The 21,644-nt window shown below is 52.3% G+C and overlaps 1 protein-coding gene across 1 annotated transcript in view; it reads left to right on the plus strand.

The window, feature by feature from the left end:
* KIF26B (kinesin family member 26B) overlaps positions 1-21,644 on the plus strand; it is a 438,834-nt gene that overhangs the window by 402,651 nt on the left and 14,539 nt on the right. Inside the window, exons 11-12 of the mRNA XM_035010982.1 lie at positions 16,825-16,987; positions 17,794-21,187. Coding sequence (XP_034866873.1) covers positions 16,825-16,987; positions 17,794-21,187 — 3,557 coding nt within the window. The remainder of the gene's footprint in view (positions 1-16,824; positions 16,988-17,793; positions 21,188-21,644) is intronic.

Genomic DNA, 21,644 nt, shown 5'->3' on the forward strand with positions numbered 1-21,644 from the left:
CTGGGGCTTTTGCTGATTTTCTTTAGGTCACTTAGATGAGGTGATTAGGACCCTGGCCTGTCCCTGCCTATTGCAAGCACATCGCACCCAGAGGGAAGGGTCTGAGCAATTCCTAGCCAGGAGTCAATGTACAGAAACTGGTCAGGTTGTCCTGGTTCTCCTGCTACGACTTGCCATACTCGACAAATCGTTGGGACATCCAACGTCCCTTCAGAAGGCCACCCGACATTAAAGGAGGGCCATTGCAATTTACATAGGGCTCTCAACTTGCCAGGGTTCATCCTGACTCCATAGTCTCCTGAAAAACCCTTCTTGAAATTTTTGATCATGGTCTCTAGAACCGTAGGTTTACTCTGCCCTGACCCCATGGTGATGTCCCCGTGTGCGATGGCGCAGAGACAGACAAAGTGGGGGGTGCCTCCTGAGGTGAGGAGACCAGATACCCATCTGGCCATGTCCCGAAGGAGCTTAGGTGAGGCTTAGCCGTAGTGGTCTCAGCGTTGTGACTTACAATCGGAAACTATTCCGATGCCGCCATAGTCTATATGCTGTTCACCACAGAATCACAGACGGGCCCACTCAGACTCCATAGGCTTCTGGGGACCTTAAGGGTGCCCACCCGTGGAGTCACAGAATCCGTCTGCTTGAGCAAGCCAGGTCGGACTGCACATTCACTCACACATTCACACTCCAGAAGTTATTACATTCCCTCCCTGGGAATCCCTACCTGTGAGACCTCTAAGAGGTCTCTGGGAGGTGATCAGGCTCCCCTTCCACCCTGATGATGGGTGGGCCTGTCTGGTTCCTAGGTCCCCAGGCCTTACCAGAATCTGACATCGGGACCAGGTCCTCACCTGCCAAGTCTCCTCGAGTCCGGCGGGAACAGCAGAACAGGGCCGGCCCGAGGCGACAGGGGCAGGAGACTGCTGAAAATTAGGTAGGGCGCGCCTTCTCCGTTATGATCTCTCATTCCGTCACTGCCCCACTGTTGCCCTCAAACTGGTGGCAACAATGGGCCAGTGCGGTTGGGTTTCCCAGTCAGGGAACCAAATGTTACGGAACCTGGACTTGATCGCCCGAAAGAAGAACCAAGCGGCACCCAGAGATCTTGGAGAACAGGAGGTTTGTTTAATGCCCACGGGCTCAGAGAAGAGTGATCTCCAAAGGTCTGAGCCCCGAGCACAAACAAAGGGGGCAATTTATACACTTCTACTTCTGCACACTTGGCAGTCTTGGCATGTGCACGAAGGGGGGCAGGGAGAGAAACCCGGATTGGCCCGCCTGGGAAGCAGAGCAGGGAGAAGAACCCAGAAGAGCCTGGGGGCAGGGGCTGGGACTCCCTTGCTGGCTCAGTCGGCCAGCTTAGGACACAGATTTTTTTCCTTACCGATAATACTTTGTTTTTAAAGAACGAAAAATCCATGACAACGTAACCTGGGAAGGACGCAGGGTAACGGGCATAAACAGAGACTTTTGTGGGGAAACCAGAGCCTGTGATCAGCCTTGCAGAGCAGGGGCGCGTCGCATTTGTGTTTGCAACCCCAGGGTGCACAGAGGGCCCACTTCGGCCCTCAGTTCTTCACGAATGCTGGTTGGCTGAACTACCTCCCAGCAAGCCGAATGGTCTGAATAAGATTTTTTGGTGTTAGCACAAAGGAACATGGATGGGGCAGCTCCAGGCTTCATAACAAGACCCTCAGCATCAGCATGTGGGGAGACGCCCCCTCTGCTGACCTTCACCTGCCAGGTGGGAGATCCCTAGGTTCTATTGTGGAACATCTGTTCTACAAGCCAGGGGTACTGACCTTGACTCCATAACCTGGTTTTATTAGCCTGTTTAACCCATACACACTGCTGACACCACACATTTTCACTCTGGAGACCTTCATTCTGTACAGCATCAACCTCAGAAAAGCCATGGGATCATGACATGGACACAGCTGATAGACGGGCCAGAGTCTTGTTGAAGATGAGGGCTTCTTGGTGGTTCTGGCTGTTCCTCTTTGGGGAATGTTGTACCTGAGTGTAAATGTCCCTCCTGTGATCCGTCCTCGAAGGCGGTGGGCCACGTACACCTGAGCAGACCATGGCGTGTCCTCTGGAATGCTCTGGGAGAGTTGCCCTGCCATCACATGGGGAAGACCATGAGCCTTCTGCCTGGCACTCAGTCCATCCAAGGCGGTGGCAACTGCCCTGGTTTTAGTGTGACTGTGGCTCCTATGAGGAAAAGGCAAACGTAGTGCCTTGGAGTTAGGAAGCTTGGTGAGGAGGCCTCTTTTGTTGAGGAGGTACTCATTTGATATTTATTTAAATATTTATAAAATAGCAACTCTATGCTGGATACTGTGTTGGGACCTAGATGCGTAGAAAGAAAAGAAGTGATCTCTGACCATCTTACGCAGTTCTTCAAGAAGTAGGCATCCTCTGTGGTATGTGACCCACTGAGAGCCCTTCATAGCACTTGTGAAAAATTTTGATGTGTTGAAATTTTGAAATTTTTGAAATTTTTCTTTAAAAGCAAGCAGGCGCAAAGAAGGGGCATAGTAGATGTGATGAACTCCTAATTTGCAAGCTTCTTGTCACTGGTGGGATTTGAGAAACTGCCCAGTTAAGGCTCTTGTGGGATATCGGTGATTTGGTTCTGAACTCAAACCACATTAACCCCATGTAAGAAATGAACAGCCATTTGCCATTAGATGTATCAACTTAAAAGATATAACTGTTGTTCCACAATAGACTTTTTTTTTTCAAACAAAATAATTATCACTGGAAAACTTGAATCAGCTTCGTTCTTTTTCAAGAAATGTGCAATTTCTTCATGTCGTTCCCCATTAAAATTTTGCAGACTCTCTCTCAAATTATTAAATGTTTGCATTGCAGCCTCAGTGTAACATCTTATTTTCAGACATGCACCAGTAATGGAAACCATTCTCAAACTTAATTTCCTTTTAATTCCTTCCAATTACTATGCCCTGCTCTTAGTGCCAAGAGCCAATCCCGTTAGTACATTTTGCAAAGACTGTGGGATCGTGTTTCTTTAAGCCATATATGAGACCCGGAAGGCATTCTAACAGAGTTGCCCTCATCATCTCCTGAAAGTTGGTTTTACGTGTTTCAAAAGAAGTTTAGCCCTGGGCAGTCTGGCACATGTGTTTAACAACAGTCTTTCAAGTTTTCCCCAGCTGGTTCCTGGTTAGTGGTCTGCGAGTAACAAGAACCATATTGGACAAAGATCTTCACGAAATTCCACAGGCAATGTTTGGTCACTCTTATTGGCAGGCCTGTCACAGGAAAAGCAACATCGGAAGGTTTTTGAACCACAGGGGCCACAAAATGTGAGTTAAAAATCTAAGAATGTTGAAGTGTTGCTCAAAAAGTTTGTGCATCGAAGAACACTATCCAGAGATTGAAACCCCACAGAATGGGAGCAAATCTTTGCAGATCATATCTCTAATATAGGATTCCTACCCACAGTATATAAAGAACTCCTGCCATTCAACAACAACAGCAAAAATTCAGTTTGCTTCACAAATAGGCAGAGGACCTGCATAGACATTTTTGCAGAGAAGACATACAGATGGCCAACAAGCACACGAAAAGATGTTCTGCATCATTAGCCAATAGAGAAATGCAAACAAAACCACAGTGAAATGCCACCTCACATGCGTTAGGATGGCTGTTATTAAACAGAAACAAATGTTGGCAATGATGTGGTAAGATTGGCACTGTCATGCACAGTTGGTGAGTGTAAAATTTGCAGTCGCCCCAAAGACAGTCAGCAATTCCTCAAAACGTTTAAAAGAGAATTGCTGTATTATCCCAGGATTCCACTCAAAAGCTTCAAAAGCAGCAATTTAAACAGATACTTGTTCACGGCAGGTTTCTTCACAATAATCCACAGGTGGGAACTTTCCAAGTGCCCATCAGTATATGAACAGAAAACAATATGGTATGTCCAGGCACTGGAATAGTGTTCAGCTCAACTGGATACTTGAAATGACTAAAATAGTAAATTTCATGTTGTATATATTTTGCTACAATAAAAAAGAAGAGAAGGAAAGGCAGGTGATTTCCAAGGACACAAAGTCCCTGGGAGTTGCTAGGACAGATTTTTCCTTTCCTTTATTTATTTTTTTGTTGGGGGGGGGTGGAGATAATTAGTGGGTTAGTGAATGGAGCTGAGTATGAAAGAATTTCCATAGGATCAAAGTAAACAGCATTCTAGACTGAGCTCCTGGGATGCATTTAGTGCAGGAGAGGCACTAAAGTCCACACTTGCTCAAGGAGCTGTGGGTAGTGGGATGGCCGGAGTCCACCTGACGGGAGGCATCTAGAGTATTTCCCAGCATCCTCCTCACTCTGTCCAGCTCCAGATCCAAAGCCGCCAAATCATCTCCATGGTCACCTTTTATACGATGAGGAGGAGGTCTCCTAGACTGTTGGTCAATGAAGTAACAGATGGATTGGAACCATAGTCATGCCCATCTCCAGCCCATCTGGCCGGTGCCCACGTCCCCCATCTTGGTGAATAATGGATTTTGTGGCAATGGCGCTTCACCCTTCCTCCTGGGACAATCTTCAGTGTCCCCAGCTGAGTCTTGGCAAGGCCATTGGTCCGGGACAGGGGCAGGGGTGGAAGGAGAGGGCAGCGAATGGCTTGTCCTGACCTCAACAGTCAGAATCCTGTTTGAAGCTCCATGCTGGTGACTTGAAGGAAAAGCCACCGCACAGGGAGAGACGCAAGCTCAATCACAGGATGGGACACATTTAATCATCTAATCCATCCTCCCAAGAACTGGGCTGAATCCTTTCCGACGGGGTGATATTCAATACCGCTGACCTCGAATAATGAGCCAGCTTATGTCCTCTCTCCTGGAAGGTTGTCCTACAACACAGGGGTGCCCACTGATGGGCAGTCCGATTGACCAAAGTGAGATTGAACTTCCCTGCCTTTTGTGTGCACAAGATCAGAACACTGTCAAGGGAATGCAAATGACATGACTGCTCAGGGCTCAGATCTGCATTTCCTCTATTTATTTTGAGAGACAGCAAGCATGGAATAGGCTAAATTGAACTCTGGAGACTGGAGATAGTCATGATTATAACCCAGTGTTAGCATTAAGCCCAGACCCTTTGGCTAATGCCATTTGACCTCTTTCTAGCCTTTCCAAGGAATGTGGTGCAAGAGGGACTCACCTGGGTTTCCAGCACTGGAGAATAAAAGCCCCATAATTTACCCAGGACCCACACTGCTCTGTTATCTTAGGGTTTTGCTTAGAGAGGTTGGTCAAGAAAGTAGGTGAAACCATTTCAGATGCCTCCCTGCCATTTTTTTTCTTTTGAAAAAACTCTGTTTACACTTCCAGATTTTCAAAGCCCAAACTGTACACAGTTCTAATGTCAACCCTGAGGGACAGCCACAGACTGAGCTCTATCTAGAGAGGTGCCATCAAAATGCCACTTAGGCATGTACTTCCTCCTATATGTTTCCTAACTGAAACAAACATCACAACTCATGGAAAAGCATAGGGAAATTCTTAAAATGTCGGTGTATTGCTAAGGTGACACAGGAAGTGGGGAATGGTGTAGTAGGAAGGCAGTGGGAAAGATTTGAGAGAAGGCACTAGGCAAGAGTAGGATTCATTATGTCAAGAACTCCTTTGTAACCTTCGTTTACTCTCTGAGAATTCTTTAAAAATCCACGGAGAAGGACAGGAGTGAGCAGGTCCTGGGAGGGGCCCTCTATCACCATGGCAACATGACTCTTGCTGCCATCTCTGTCACCCATCGGTGCCTAACTCCCTTTTGGATTACCCCAGAGATCGCTGACCTTAGAATTAATGCATGCTTGCAAACCTGAGGATGATCAGCACTTGAAGAACAGCAAAGTTTCTGCACAGTACAGTGAGCTCATCTTTACCCAGAGGATGTGTAAATAGTTATAATGCAACATAATTGAGATGTTTCCTCATCCCTCCCCCAGTAAAGCTGTCCTCCACGGCTGTTGTGGTTCTATAAAACGTGACTGGACTATAGAAATGTCTTTGCATCAATAACTAATAATGGCTGAGGCCAAAGGAATTTTTTTATAGTGAACATACAGGGTTCTATTAGTTTCAGATGTACAATGTAGTGATTCAAAACTTCCATACATCACCCCGTGCTCATCACAACAAGTGCACTCCTAATCCCCATCACCTGTTTCCCCCAACCCCCCATCTCCCCTCCACCCCCCCACCCCATAACCACCAGTCTGTTCTCTAGAGTTAAGGATCTGTTTTTTGGTTTGTCTCCTTTTTTTATTTGTTTTGTTTCTTAAATTCCACACATGCATGAAATCATATGGTATTTCTTTCTCTGTTTGACTTATTTCACTTAGTATTATACCCTCCAGCTCCACCTTTGTGGTTGCAGATGGCAAGATTTCATTTCTTTTACAGCTGAATAATATTCCAGTGGTCTATATATAGACCACTTCTTTTTATCCGTTCATCTACGATGGACACTTGGGCTGCTTCCATCACTTGTGACGCCAAATGAATTTTAAAAAGGAAGTGAAACTTCATGAGGCGCCTGGGTGGCTCAGCTGATTAAGCATCTGCCTTGGGCTCGGGTCATGATCCTGGGGTCCTAAGATCAAGCCCCGAGTCAGGCTCCTTGCTCCGAGGGAAGCCTGCTTCACCCTCTCCCTCTGCCCCCCACTCGTGGTTGCTCTTTCTAGTGCATGCTCGCTCGCTCTCAAATAATAAAATCTTTAAAAAAAAAAATAAACTGCAGTAAATGATAGAAACATTATTACTCCTAATCTGGTCCTGCAGGTGGATTAAAGAATGAGCATGCATCTATCACAGATCAGTCTGCATGTTTAGGAAATGCAGAAGATCTTGTTATTGACTCATTAAGCACCTCTTGATAGCATCTTAAGCCTCATTAGCATACACAATTTTTGGCAATCTGGGAATTCAGGGGAAATCTTTGGGTCTACTTCCTATTTGTCTGTAAGGTCTACTAATTTGCCTTCTGGGCTATTGTTTTTAGTTTTTGATTCGTCTTATTTTTCGTCCAAGTAATGATGACATTCTTAGCTCCCAGTCATGCTAAACAAAGTAAAAATAGATATAAGATCTTTTCCCTTCTGTCCTAGAGCTAATATGTCATTAACATGTCCAAGTTACTATAAAGAAAGGTCCGAATGAAAAGAAAGATCAAAATAAAAGAACAGCTCCTATCCAAAGGTTCTCAGGATCATGTTGAAAAAAGCGAGCTGGCATTAGCCACACTGTGGGGTATGAGGGCACAGACTGCCAAGTTGGACTTCTGTAGAGTCCAACTGAAAAGTTAGAAGAGTTCACCTAAGCCACTCCCACTTCTGACACCAACAGCAAGTTTGAAGGGTTCCCAAAACCACCCTCGAGTTTGGTAATTCACTAGGAGGACTCCCAGACTCACTGAAGGTACCCACAGCTGTGATTCGTTACAGAGACAGGATACAGATTAAAACTAGCCCAAGGAAAAGGAACATGTGTGTGAAGCTTCTGTTGTCCTGTCCCGTGCAGTCATAGTGGGTTACCCTTCCAGTGTACATGACAGTACATGCCACCCAAAGGCTCACTTGAGCTTTGGTGTGCAGAGTTTTTATTGGGGCTACATTATATAGGAATGATTGATTGATTGATTTCCCACATGGTCTCACTCAGTCTATACGTCAACTGATACAGCATGACCCAAAGTCCCTGACCTAAATCATACAGTTGATCTTTGTAGTGTGGCCAGCCCCCACCCTAAGATGGTCAGGTGTGGCCCTCTGATCTGGGGTAGCCAGTCCCTGCCCTAAACAAAGACCCTCCTAACAGATATGACATAGATTACCTCCCAGAGGCTGAGGGCAAAGGCTAGACTTCTTTGGGCAAAGCCATGTTCTTTACTACACAAGAACTCTGAGCAAAGAGGAAGTGCTGAGTTTAGGGGGGATTAGTATGAGCTTGGATGACCAAATATTTGAGAAGCAATGGAAGGCATGTGGAATATTCCCAAGCAAGAGAACCTATAAGGGAGGATATGATAAATGTCTTTTAAAAATGGGAAGGGCCACTGTGTGCATGAGAATTACTCTTATGCTGTGTTGCCCCTAGAATACAGTGAGTGCCCATGGTTAGATGCCTAAGGAAGATTTAAGTTCAGTATAAGACAGAGCTTTTTGATAATTGAGGCTCTTCAAAAGTATCACACAGGCTACCCCAGGAGTTGGTAAGTTCTCAGTCATTACAAGTATTCTGACAGAGAGCAGATCACCTGCTACAGTGGCAATTCTTTTCCAGAAAATGCAGTGACCCCTGAGAATCCTTCCAACTGTGATACTCTGTGCTTCTAAAAATACTGTTCAACCTGACTCAGAATCATATCCTGGAATCTCTATCCTGTAATTCTTATTGTATGAATTACCTTTAAAATACCTTATGTCATCCCTGTGTGCTATGGCCTTGGAATGAATGTACATTTTCCTGAGCAAAACCAAGAATATCTAGAGCAATTCAGATTCTACTAACTCTGAGTGGTCAGCAACTTAGACTTGATGGAAGTTTTTCCTTGCTCTAGATGAGGAGGCTTGAGTTGTTTAAAAAGTGAATAATGTAAAAAAAAGTTTTCATGGAACACATTTAGCTTCTGAAAGTGAACCCATGTGTTACGATCAGTTTAGTCACTGCAAATATGTCTTTTTTAAAAAAAAAAGATTTTATTTATTTGAGAGAGAGAGAGAGAGCAGGGGGAGGGGAAGAGGGAGAGAGAATTCTCAAGCAGACTCCCTACTGAGTGCAGAGCCTGACACGGGGCTCGATCTCTCGACCCTGAGATCATGACCTGAGTGGAAATCAAAAGCCAGATGCTTAACCGACTGAGCCACACAGGCGCCCCACAAGTATGTCTTATTACATGAGTTTGAAGCAGATTAGTTAGGATTTTAACTGGAAACCTTCTGATACCTTTATCTTAAAATATTCTGCCAAGACTATTCACTGTTTACAGTTTACAGGTGGTCTTTCTCATGAAGCAGGTGGAATTAATGTGAATTTTATCTTATTCAGATAAATGGAACACTGATATCCAGGATCAAATGGATTCGTGCAGCCCGGATTTCCTTAGATTTCGTCTTCCTCTGTGTACAGTGGTAAACTATTAGTCATAAAGCAGGTTTCATTGGCCCCAGCCCATATATGCAATGCAAACCCTTTAGCTTGCGTGAACTGGTTTTCCATCCAGATATTTTCCAATGTCCCATTCTCATGAATGCCTGTCACATGCCTAGTCCTGCCAGGGACAATGCTGCTTCACTGAGAATAGCAGGCCCCTGTGGGCCACCATCCCTTCTTTCCTGCCTCTCATTGGGCACAGCCAACAAAGCTCTAGAGCCACATGGTGCCAGCCCTGGGTAAGCAGGATGACATGGGGATGAGGCATCTCTCCCGTGTATGTTTTTTAAAATATTTATTTTAGAACGCACAAGATGGGGGAGGGGAGAGGTAGAGGGAAAGACGGAATCCTCAAGCAGACTCCATGCTGAGTGTGGAGCCTAACACAGGGCTCGATCTCATGACCCTGAGATCATGACCTGAGCTGGAACCAAGAGTTGGATGCTCCACCGACTGAGCCACCCAGGCACACCCCCTCATCTCTCCCATGTATTACCCTGTGTCAGAGGACTTCCAAAATGGTGCCATTTGTGTCTCAGGGTTCTACGATGTCTAATCAAGAACCTCGTGAGGGAACAATTAGGTTAACCTTGTTCACTCTCTGCAGTTACAGTTTCAGGCCCTCCACCAACAGCAGGTCTCAGGTTAAGCAAGGCACGAACTCAGGCCAGGTGCCATATTGGTTGGGTCACCAAGACTGGTCCTTCAGCTGGCACTGGGTGGCTCTCCACAGGGTCCTTCTCTAAGCTCTCCCCTGATGAGGGAAGTCACCACCTCTCAACTAAATGCTGGTGCTTCTAGACGCACCTCTAACACACGTGTGGGTATCAGGGTCCCTGTCCCATCTGAGAGCTGTATTTCTCTGTCCAGTTTGCCTTATTACACATCCTGCTCCCCTGCGTCCCACAACGGACACCTGCTTATGCTGTTGGCAGCACAAAGGGAACAATATCTGAACCATTCTAACTTCGTGTAACTTCTTTTGAAAATGCCATTAGGATAACATGGCTCATACCAAGCTTTTGCTGCTTTTGTAGCAACCAGAACCAGATCATTCATGCCCTGAAATGTTGGCACCCTCGAGGGGAACATTGCCAAGAAAAGGCCGTTCCTGCAGAGCAGATGGTTTCCCTAAAGAGAAGGCGTACCAAGTCTTCTCCCAAAAGTGCACGTGTCTGTGCCACAATCATGAGAAGGGGGTCACCAAGTCCCTTACAGATAAATAAACTCAAGGGAAGTTCTTTTCCCCTGTGGATGTACGTATTTCAGTCTGTCAGCTCAACAATGTCACAAAGCCATCTGCTTGGGACCTAGAAGACAGGATGAGAACTGCCCTCATCCAGGAGCATCCTGGTCTCCAGTACTTGGGCTGGCATCAGGAGTCACTGGTGACCCCTTGGGTGATAGTAGCAAAAGATGTTCACAGGCCAATGGGGTGTGAATAGGAAGGAGGCAGCGGGAGAGAGCGCATAGAGTACCATTTGAGTGGCCAAAACTAGGTCAAGTTCATGACATTAACCTACCTCTTCTTTTCCATTCTGTCCCTGCTTCCTTTTCACTGTCTTCTCTCCTCCTGGTGGCTGGTGCGTGGATGCAGGGGCCTGGGGGCAGAGCTGCAGGGTCAGAACTCTCGTGGCTGACTTGGGACCTAGCCACTCTCACCCAGCACATCAAGCTGCCTGTCTCAGGCTCTACAGCACATTTCGGCAGTTTCCGGGTAACATGGGTAGAAAACGGGATGGTTTCTAGAATGCAGTGTGGCTCCAGGGCCATATCCTTAAGAACTCGAGGGATGCCGATGTTTTCTTGGCATTGTCCATTACCTTGATCTGGGATATCTGATGCCTCCCAGAATTTCGCATGTGTGGTTTCCATTCTTGGATACTGATGGCACAACACTTGTAGAAAAACACTCTTCTGACTCTGAAGAAGAGCCTGCCTGTGCGCATGCGGGGTGGGTGCCCATGTGCCTGAGTTTGGGGTTTGTAGGTCTGCTGTGGTCCTAGCCGCCCACAGGAGGTTTTCTCTTGCAAAATGTTCTGGAGCTTAGTTTTCTGGATTAACGAAGCTCCTTTCTTTCCACATTGCGGGGAGTCTGCTTCTCCCTCTAACCCTACTCCCTCTTGCGCTCTCTCTCTCTCTCTCTCAAATAAATAAATAAAATCTTTAAAAAAAAAAAAAAAGAATTATTACGAATTGACAGGAGTGGACATCTACAGACTCGCTCATGAGAAGCAGAGTCGAAGGGAGGGCATCCCGGGGGGCTGTGGGCAGGCTGCCTGACATGGCGATTCAGAGCTCACCACCTCTGTCTCCTTCACAAGGACTTGGTTCACAGATGCCCCACTTGGTACCTCCAGGGTTCTATCACCGCCTTTCTGGAAAAGGAGGCTACTTCGCACTGCTCACGAAAGGAATGGCCTTCTTCGTGTGCCGTGACCTGGCCGGCACTGCTGTGTGACACGGAAACCTTGTGTTTCAGCAGAACCCCGAACGGTCTCGCCATCTGGGAGGGCTTGGGAAGGTTTCCTCCCCCGAGGGTCCACATACAACGCGCTGCAGATTCCAAACCACCCTTTCCAAAAGGAATTTAGAGTTTTGTGGGGTGTTTGGGGCAAATAAATGTTAGCCACATAGGGGAACCGAGCCGAGGAGACAGACTGTGCTGTCACCATGGAGGTGAGGGTGTGTCTAGAAGTCGGGGAGTTACGGTGACGATGGGGGACAGCCCTCAGCCTCGGAGTGGGGGGATCTTTGCTTATCACGTGCAGTGTTAGATGTGCCATTGGCGTTAACAAATGATGTCGTCATGTGTGTGCCTCGCTGGGTAGCCGGCTCCATGATTACGACCTTGTCCCTCCTCCCTGCCCTGTCCCTGTCCCTGCACCTTGCATCCAGTTAGCGCATGCTCACTATGCGCTTCTTGAATGAGCTGCTGCTGACGTGAGTGAATGAGTGTGTGCAGCCTCACGGCCCCTTAGGAAGGACAGGCTCTGCTTCTGTGTGTGATAGGAGGTGATCTGGGCAGTTGCCCGTAGCTGTGTCCTGGTGCTCGAGTGATTTCTGAAGCTCAGGATTTGCTCCTCTGCCGGTTTCTGTTTGGCAAGAGATGACTGAATAGCGAGGAAATCACCAACCTCCTTCGTGCTCTGGTTGGTGACTCTTTGGTGCTGTGTCTGGGATGAGACCATGCTATGTCATTACTCTCGGACACAGGGCAAAAACAACAAGAACAACAAAACAGAACAAACACCCTTTTTCCGTAAAGGCCCAGATAGGAGACATTTGTGGCTTTGTGGGCCACACAGGCTCTGTCGTAACCACTCAGCTCTGCTGTCGTGGCACCAAAGCAGACAGAGCCAGTATGTTAATAGGCATGGCTGTGTTCCAATAAAACTTTATTTATAAAAGCAGGTGGTGGTCCGGCTTTGGCCTGCAAGTCCTGGTTTGTCAGCCCATGTACATGCTCATCATGCTTTAATTTTAGCATTATCACTATGAACATTTGTTCATGATCCTGTTCTTGCTGTGTCTAAGAAAAAGTCGACTTGTTTTAAAAAACAAGACATTTTTCCAAAATTTTTAAAAGATGTGTGCCATTTGGGCTGGGAGGGAGGTGGAATATGTGTGCATGGAATGTGGCTGCTTCAAAGGGGGCATGGTCCCTGGGCGCTGGGTGGCTCAGTTGGTTAAGCGACTGCCTTCGGCTCAGGTCATGATCCTGGAGTCCCGGGATCGAGTCCCGCATCGGGCTCCCTGCTCGGCAGGGGGTCTGCTTCTCCCTCTCCCACTCCCCGTTTGTGTTCCCTCTCTCGCTGTGTCTTTCTCTGTCAAATAAATAAATAAAATCTTTAAAAAAAAGGGGGGGGGCATGGTACTTCCCTGGACCCGCCGGCTCTGCTGTCACCGGCCCCCTCCTGCCCCAGCTGTCCTGTCTAGCCAGGACCCCTCCCACGTAGCCCCCGAGTCCCTACAACCCTCCTCCAGCCTGGCCCTGGGGCTTGGGGGCTACTAGTTCCACACCTGCGAGCTTCTCTTCCTCTTGCCTCAGGCTTGATGCAGAGGCGCGGACCGAATCTCTGCTGGCTTTTGCCCTAGAAACTCTTTGAATCTTTATTTTCCTACCAAAGACACTGAGTGAAATCTACAGTTTTCAGCCTTTAGTACCCTGCCCCTTCTTTCACCTTCCCTCCCCAACTTAACTGTCTTTGTTCCAAGTTAAAAGATCATCACAAGGTGGAAAAAACCCAAAGCTTTATAGCCACCATTTTTCATTCCCATAAGAGGATGTTTGAGAGTCTAGAGAGGCCCGTGTGAAGGAGTCTTGCTCACGGTTTTACTGGCTTTCCTCGAGGAGAGCTAAAATGCCGGTTGCCAAGCAACACACATGCCCTGGCTTCTTCCAACAATGTGGACTTGAAAAAAAAAAAAAAATCGTCCTGTGATTGACTCATGAATGGGGAATCAAGTGGAAATGCACCGGGCAGACAGTTTGGTGTGACAACGTTCTGTCTTGATTCTGGCCCCTTTGCCTGAGGACTCATACGTGGCCACACAGAGAAGTGAGCAGAGTGTGTCCTCAGCAGCGTTCACCTGATTAACAAGCATTACATGAGGGATTTCAAAGCCTCGTGGACCCTCGTCATTTGCGGATTCCATATTTGCGAATTACATTCAAAACCAATGCTAGCCGTGTGTTTGCGGTTATTTGCAGACATGCGTGGTACCCAAACTTTTGAGTGGCTCGATGCACATGTACCCAGCTGAGGTGGGCAAGCCAACACTCTGCCTCCTTGTTTTGCCTCTCTTCCTGTAAACCAGGGCCCTTTGCAGGGTTATTTAGTGCCATGTTGTTTGTATTTGCGTGCTTTTTGGTGGTGGTTTTACTGGCCCCCAGCACAGTGGTCCCCAGCACAATGCTGTGGGGGTGTCCGTGTTCCTTGGTGCAAGAAGGCTGGGATGTGCCTCACGGAGAAAATATATATGTTAGAGAAGCTTGGTTCAGGTATGACCAGTGTTGTTGGCATGAGTTCAATGCTAATGAATCAACAAGATGCTTCATCCAGAAAAAGGAAGAGGGGATTCACTGATCTATACATCAGGCTGCTCTAGAAAGTATAAGGTAACCTCTAAAGTGTGTGATGAAGCTATGGGAAAAATGGCTATATTTGTGGATCCGTAAGAGGACTGATAAAATTCTTTTTTTAAAAAAGCGGGCTCCTGGGTGGCTTAGTCGTTAAGCATCTGCCTTCGACTCAGGTCACGATCCCAGGGTCCTGGGATCAAGCCCCCCGTCGGGCTCTCTGCTCCACGGGAAGCCTGCTTCTCCCTCTCATACCCCCGCCCCCCCCCCACCACTTGTGTTCCCTCTCTCGCTGTCTTTCTCTGTCAAATAAATAAAATCTTAAAAACAAAAAACCAAAAAAACACAGTGGACAATCTTGTGAGGCTAAAAGCCAAAGAAATTTATGTTCATATTACCCAGAGTCAGGAAAATGTTAAACCGTTCTCAGCTAGTGTTCTATTATAATGAAAGGGTGCATATAATTTATAAAATTTGTAAGAAAGGTGTGTTAAATCAGGTGACTTTAACCAGGAACAGCTGGAACAGGTTACATACTGACCCGTTGCTGGGTGCTGTCCTGGGCAGGGGTCACGGCCTCAGTGTTCACAGAGACTTAGACGAACATGACCACCACGAACAGTAAGAACGAATGGACTGAAAGGATCACAACTTCACCCTAACGGGATCTGTCTTCCACTTGAAGACACGGGAAAAACAAAGCCTGGGACTCGCCCCGATGCTGTGTCGCAGCTCAGCGTGTCTGCCGGGGGTGGGACCGGATTTCCCGTCCGGCCATCACTGGTGGCGTCCCTGGTGCGCCGGCTGGAAGTGAAGTGTTGACCGCTAGGCCTGGATCCTCCGGCACACCCCCCTTACCTGTCCTAGTCCATTAAGGGGGCTAGAACAGAATATCACAGACTGGGGAGCCGGTGGGGGTGGGGGGCTGAAACCACAGACCTTTATTTCTCTCTGTTCTGGAGAAGTCCAACAAGGCACCGGCAGATCTTGTGTCCCGTGAGAGAGGTTTCCTGGTTCACAGAGGGCCACCTTCTTGCGACAGGGGTGAGGGAGTTCCTGCAAGTTCCCTCATTAGAGCCCCATTCCCGTTCATGAGGGCGCCACCCTCATGACCGGTCCCCTCCCGAAGGTCCCACCTCCTAATGGCATCACTCTGGGGGCTAGGTTTCAACCTACGAATTTGAGGGACATAAACAGTCCGTCCAGAACACTCGCCTTGCATGACTTTTATCACTAATGACTTCTCCTGAAGGGAAACCCTGCTGTATTTTTTAAATTGCCCAGGACCTGAGCCACAGCAAGCCCGGCCTCCCCAGTTGATGCCTTAATTGGTTCCAGGTGGAAAGGCAAACAATGGCTTGTCTATCGGGATCTTCCTCCCTGAAGGCCTGATGCAGGTCACGTGTGAGATGGTTTCCCTGTGTCCGAGGCCTAATCTCTGCTAACAGCAGCCTGCCTCTCACAGCCGGCCTGCCGAGCTGGAAGGCCCCTCTCCAGGGAGCTCTGCGGAGGTGGCTGGCAGACAGCCTGGTGGGGACGCGGGCGTGAGGACAGGACCCTTGCACCTGGTGTCACGAACACGACACAGAGCTGTGCACGCAGGGCACGGGAAACACAGAGGCTGCCTCTGCCCTCGGGATCAGGGAAGGCTCCGGGGCGGAAATGACATCTGGCAGCAGTTGAGGGGATGAGCACTGATGATGATGTAAGCAGAAGCCTTTAAGAGCAAGGCAGGGAGAATGCGGGGACGAGGGTAAGAATGGAAAAACAGGAGTCATTCCTCCAGGTCAGTTTTTGAAGAGCCTGGAAACACCATCTGTGAACTCCCGGGCCTCATTATCACCACTCAGGGCCCCGGCCCTACACGGCGCCTGCAGAGTCTCCAGAGGAGGGCTTTCTAGAAAGTTCCATGTTCCGTGGCTGGCTGGCTGACTGCTTGGGGCGATGTCTGCATTGCCCCACTTGAGATCAGGAATACATATACCTTCTTCTGCATTTCCACTGTGTACAAATACGAGAGTAAGAGACAATGGTAATAAAGCACCTGCAACTCTGCAAACAAACCGCGTACGTTACGAACACGCAGATCTTCCACGCGAGTTCATGGCTGGAAGGCTGCTTTCCCCTGCGGGGACTGCTTGCGTGCAGACACTTGCAGAGAAGGGCCATGTGCGCAGACAGCCTGCCGATCACTAGCCACAGAGCCGTTCTGTCCTGCTCCTTCCTCTCTTTCTATCCCCAGGTCCCGTTATGCGCAATGTCCTGTGTGCGCGCAGACACACAGGATTACCCAACGGCAGGACAGCAGGGCCCAGGGAGATGTTTTGCATGGAGTCCATCCTTGGGTTTGGAGCCCTAGCTCAGCTGCCAACTACAAATAGCCCCATGCTAAAAAACAATGCTCATTAGTATGCCATTTAAAAACAATGGGAAAAAAACCCAAAACCCTGCGGCCCACAACAACAAGAGCCACGTAGAGGCCCGAAGTCCCACCCTGACAGCCAGAGTGAAGCCTGGCCCACTAATGCAGCCCTAATTCACTTTGTCCGGCAGAGAGAGCAAGCTCACCATGCTGCTGCGGGAGTCCCTAGGGAACGTGAACTGCCGCACCACCATGATTGCGCACATCTCGGCCGCCGCCGGCAGCTACGCTGAAACCCTGTCCACCATCCAGATCGCCTCGAGGGTCTTGAGGATGAAGAAAAAGAAAACGAAGGTAAGGAGCTCCCGGGAGGTGCAGTGGAGGAAGGTGCTTTGGGAGCCCGACCGCGAGCCCCCAGCCCCAGGGGCAGGGCTGTGCGGGGCTGCCCACGCCATCTGGCGGTCACTCAGGGCGGGAGAGCTGTCAGGCCGGCGATGTCCCATTCCCCTGACGGTGGCCGGTCATCCAGCCCGGACCCCTACCCGGGAGTGCTCAGCCCACTTTTAGGCAGTTTGGATGGACTGCTACTCCTTTGCGATGAAGAATTGGCCACGGATGAGAAATATTCCACGTCTCTCTCCCCGCCTTGGTCCCACGTAGGTCAGAACCGTGTCCTTCAAGCAGTTGAGCCCACAGGGGGTTGTCAGCTCCCTGCGCGCATGGCCCTACTTCCCTGGCATTTCCAGGAATCGTTTCTGGGCTCCTGGGTTTTGCCATGTGAACTCTGTGTCTCTGGCTGAGGCCCAGGGTCTGCTGGAATGACCAGCTTGTGTTCTCAGAGGCAAAGCCAGGACAGTTGGTGGTGTGACAAGAATGTGACCCATCAGCCTTCCAGAGGTCAGACGGGGTCTGGGCTGGTCACCTTTCCTGAGCAGGCTCTGTGCCCGGTGGGCCACACAGGGGCTCCTCTTCCCACAAGAGGCCATGGTGTGCAAGGCTGGGGCACTCCAGCCTGCTGCACCATGAGAAATGGCCCAAGGCAGGGAGGCCAACTGGGGTGGCCTGGGGGGCCTGCCTGGAGTCTGCCTGTGGGTTCACGGAGGGGGTGGTGCATCTTGGGAGAACTGCCCCTGCTGACCTCCCTCCTCTCTCACCCACAGTACACGTCAAGCTCCTCTGGCGGGGAGAGCTCCTGTGAAGAAGGCCGGATGCGCAGGCCCACCCAGCTGCGGCCCTTCCAGGCCAGGGCCGCGGCGGAGCCGGACTTCCCCAGCCCTCAGCTGCCCAGTGAGCCCGACTACTCCTCCAGCAGTGAGCAGTCCTGCGACACAGTCATCTACATCGGGCCCAATGGCACGGCCCTGTCGGACAAGGAGCTCACAGACAACGAGGGCCCCCCCGACTTTGTCCCCATCGTGCCGGCCCTGCAGAAGGTCCAGGGCGACAGCCGGCCTGCGGAGGCCAGTGGGGCCGTGGCCAGCAAATCGGAAAGGGACTGCTTGAAGTGCAACACGTTTGCCGAGCTGCAGGAGAGGCTGGGCTGCATTGACGGCAGCGAAGAGCCCAGTCGGTTTCCTTTCGAAGAGCTGCCTGCCCAGTTTGGGGCAGAGCAGGCCAGCAAGTGTGCCCCGTCAGGCCAGGCGGCCGGGGCAAGCCCACTCTGTGCGTCCGACAGGGAAGATGACGGGTCCGACGGCCAGTCCACCGACAGAGAAGGCACCGCCCCTCCCGCCTCCAAGATGCAGAGAAATCACTCGCCCGGCCCGGCCCCTGCCCCTGGCCCCGCGCCGCCCAGCAGCCCCAGCCCTGCCTCGCCCAGGAGCATCCCGGGCAGCAGCAGCGAGCACAGCGCAGCCAGCCTCCAGAGCAGCCGAGAAAGCCTGAACTCCTGCAGCTTTGTGGAAGGCAAGCCCAGGCCGATGGGCTCCCCGCGGCTGGGCATCGCCAGCCTGTCCAAGACCTCAGAGTACAAGCCGACCAGCTCTCCCTCCCAGAGATGCAAAGTCTACACCCAGAAGGGCGTCCTGCCTTCTCCTGCCCCCCTGCCTCCACTGAGCAAGGGTTCCGGCCTGCTCTCTAGCGAGTCCCTGATGCAGCCTGAGGTGCGCACCCCCCCGGTCGGAATGAGCCCCCAGGTCTTGAAGAAATCCATGTCCGCTGGGAGCGAGGGGTTCCCCGAAAGCCCTGGCGAGGACGAGCCTCAGGCAGTGACTTCCCCGGATTCTAAGAAGGAGATCCTGAGCACCACGCTGGTGACGGTGCAGCAGCCGCTGGAGTTGAACGGTGAGGACGAGCTGGTGTTCACGCTGGTAGAGGAGCTGACCATCAGCGGGGTCCTGGGCGGCGGCCGCCCCACCAGCATCATCAGCTTCAACAGCGACTGCTCCGTGCAGGCCCTGGCCTCGGGCTCCCGGCCTGTCAGCATCATCGGCAGCATCAGCGAGGACCTGGAGTGCTACTCCAGCGTGGCGCCCGTCTCCGAGGTCAGCATCACGCAGTTCCTGCCCCTCCCGAAGCTGACCCTGGACGAGAAGGCCTGCGAGGCCGGGAGCAGACGTTCATCCATCAGCTCCTGGCTGAGCGAGATGAGCGCCGGCAGTGATGGCGAGCAGTCCTGCCACAGTTTCATAGCCCAGACGTGCTTCGGGCACGGGGAGGCCATGGCAGAGCCCCCGGCCTCGGAGCTCGGCGGCAGCATCCAGAACAGTGCCGTGGTGTGTCGGGAGAAGCCCAAGGCAGGCCCCGACAATTTGCTCATCTTGCCTGACGTGAGCAAAGACTCTTTCAACAAGGCGGCCCCCATCAAAGGCTGCAAGATCTCCACGCTGGGCAAAGCCATGGTCACCATCTCCAACACGGCAAATCTGGGCGGCTGCGAGGGCTACATCCCCATGAAGACCAACATTACAGTCTACCCCTGCATCGCCATGAGCCCCCGGCCTGTCCAAGAGCCCGAGGTGACCATCGCCCCCACCGTCAGCTCAGCGCCCAGAGCAGCGCAGGCCCAGGACAGCAGGGAGACTGGTGCAAAGACAGAGATGAAATTTGAGGATCCTTGGCTAAAACGAGAAGAGGAGGTCAAAAAAGAGAGTGCCTATCCCAGTGAAGAGGGGACTGGGTGTGAGGCTGCCACAGGCCCCCCGAAGCCCGAGGCCAGGGCAGAACAAGACAGGAAGGCCAGCCCCGGGGACAGGCTGAGCAGCAGCAGCAGTGAGGTGTCCGCCTCGCCAGGGAGCGACACCTTCAGAAGGGTGGTGGATGGCTGTGAGATGGCCCTGCCGGGCGCAGCGGCCCAGAGCCCTGTGCACCCCAACAGGAGCCTCAAGTCAAGCAGCCTGCCCAGGGCTTTCCAGAAGGCCAGCAGACAGGAGGAACTGGGCAGCCTGTTCTACCACTGCGCCGCGGAGACCAACGGGCTGGGCGCGCCCCCCTGCAAGGCGACCCCGGAGAGGAAGGTGGCGTCACCCAAGCACGGAGTCCTGGCTCGGCCCAAAGGGACGCCCCCTCTGCCGCCGATCCGCAAGTCCAGCCTGGACCAGAAGAACCGGGCCAGCCCCCAGCACAGCGCCTGCAGCAGCAGCACCGGCAGCCCCTCGCACCCCTCGCACCCGCCGGCGCCCTTCCTGGCCGCGTTCCCGGACGAGGCCGGCGGCAGGCTGAAGGAGGCCAGCAGCAGCAGGCTCTTCAGTGCTAAGCTGGAGCAGCTGGCCAGCAGGACCAACTCCCTGGGCCGGGCCACGGTCAGCCATTACGAGTGCCTCTCGCTGGAGAGGGCCGAGAGCCTGTGCGCGGGCAGCTGGCGGGCGCACGCAGGCAAGGACAGCACGATGCCCCGCGCCGGCAGGAGCCCGGGCCGTGGCGGCGCCGCCGGGGCCTCGCCCACCGCCCCGGGCCCCGCGCCGCCCCCCGCCACCTCCGCCGCCTCGTCGCCCAAGGCCGGCCCGTGCAAGATCTCGGCCGTGAGCAAGCTCCTGCTGGCCAGCCCCAAGGCGCGCAGCCTGGCCACCGCCACCACCAAGACGCTCAGCTTCTCTACCAAGTCCCTGCCGCAGTCGGTGGGCCAGAGCCCGGGCCTGGCGGCCAGCGCCAAGCCCACGTCCTGGTCCACGCAGTCCCTGAGCCGCAGCCGGGGCGCCGGGCCCGCCTGCAAGCTGCCGCTGCGCGCCGTCAACGGGCGCATCTCGGAGCTGCTGCAGGGCGGCGCGGGCGCGCGGGGCGCCGACGGGCGCGCGGGGGCGACGGGCGAGGAGCGGCCGGCCGCGCCCCCACTGCCCTCGCCCTACAGCAAGGTAACGCCGCCGCGCCGGCCACACCGCTGCAGCAGCGGCCACGGCAGCGACAACAGCAGCGTGCTGAGCGGCGAGCTGCCGCCCGCCATGGGCAAGACGGCCCTGTTCTACCACAGCGGCGGCAGCAGCGGCTACGAGAGCGTGCTGCGCGACAGCGAGGCCACCGGCAGCGCCTCGTCTGCGCATGACTCCACGAGCGACAACAGCAGCTCCGTGGGCGGCCGCTGCCGCAGCCTCAAAGCCCCGAAGAAGCGCTCCAACTCAGGTAGGCGCCCGGCCCTCCAGAGGACCCCGCACCCCGAGCCCTGGGCGCCTGAGTGCAGTTCCGGGAGTGGCTGCACCACCGCGCAGCGCTTTCCTAAGCGTCGGGTCACCGTCACTAGCCTCGCAGCACGGCGGCTGCGGGTGCCAAAACGTGGGGCTGCTGGCCCCCCGAGACCCGGCGGCCACCCTCCCACGGTGGCATAGAGCCCGCTGGTCGCATGGGCTGTGTGCTGGAGAGGCCCTTCCTGCACGTCCCCCAGGCACACTCGTGGACAGTCGCGTATGCACGGCCGCCGTGGCGCCTACAATGTGCCCCACCCTCTGAACTGATGCGAGCGCGCACACGTGCACACACACACAGTGCACCAGCACGATCCCCCCCACACACACAGTACACCAGCACGATCCCCACACACACACAGTGCACCAGCACGATCCCCCCACACACAGTGCACCAG

The sequence above is a fragment of the Mirounga leonina genome, unplaced genomic scaffold, assembly GCF_011800145.1.
Source record: "Mirounga leonina isolate KUSES-001 unplaced genomic scaffold, KU_Mleo_1.0 Mir_154, whole genome shotgun sequence".
Taxonomy (NCBI): Eukaryota; Metazoa; Chordata; class Mammalia; order Carnivora; family Phocidae; genus Mirounga; species Mirounga leonina.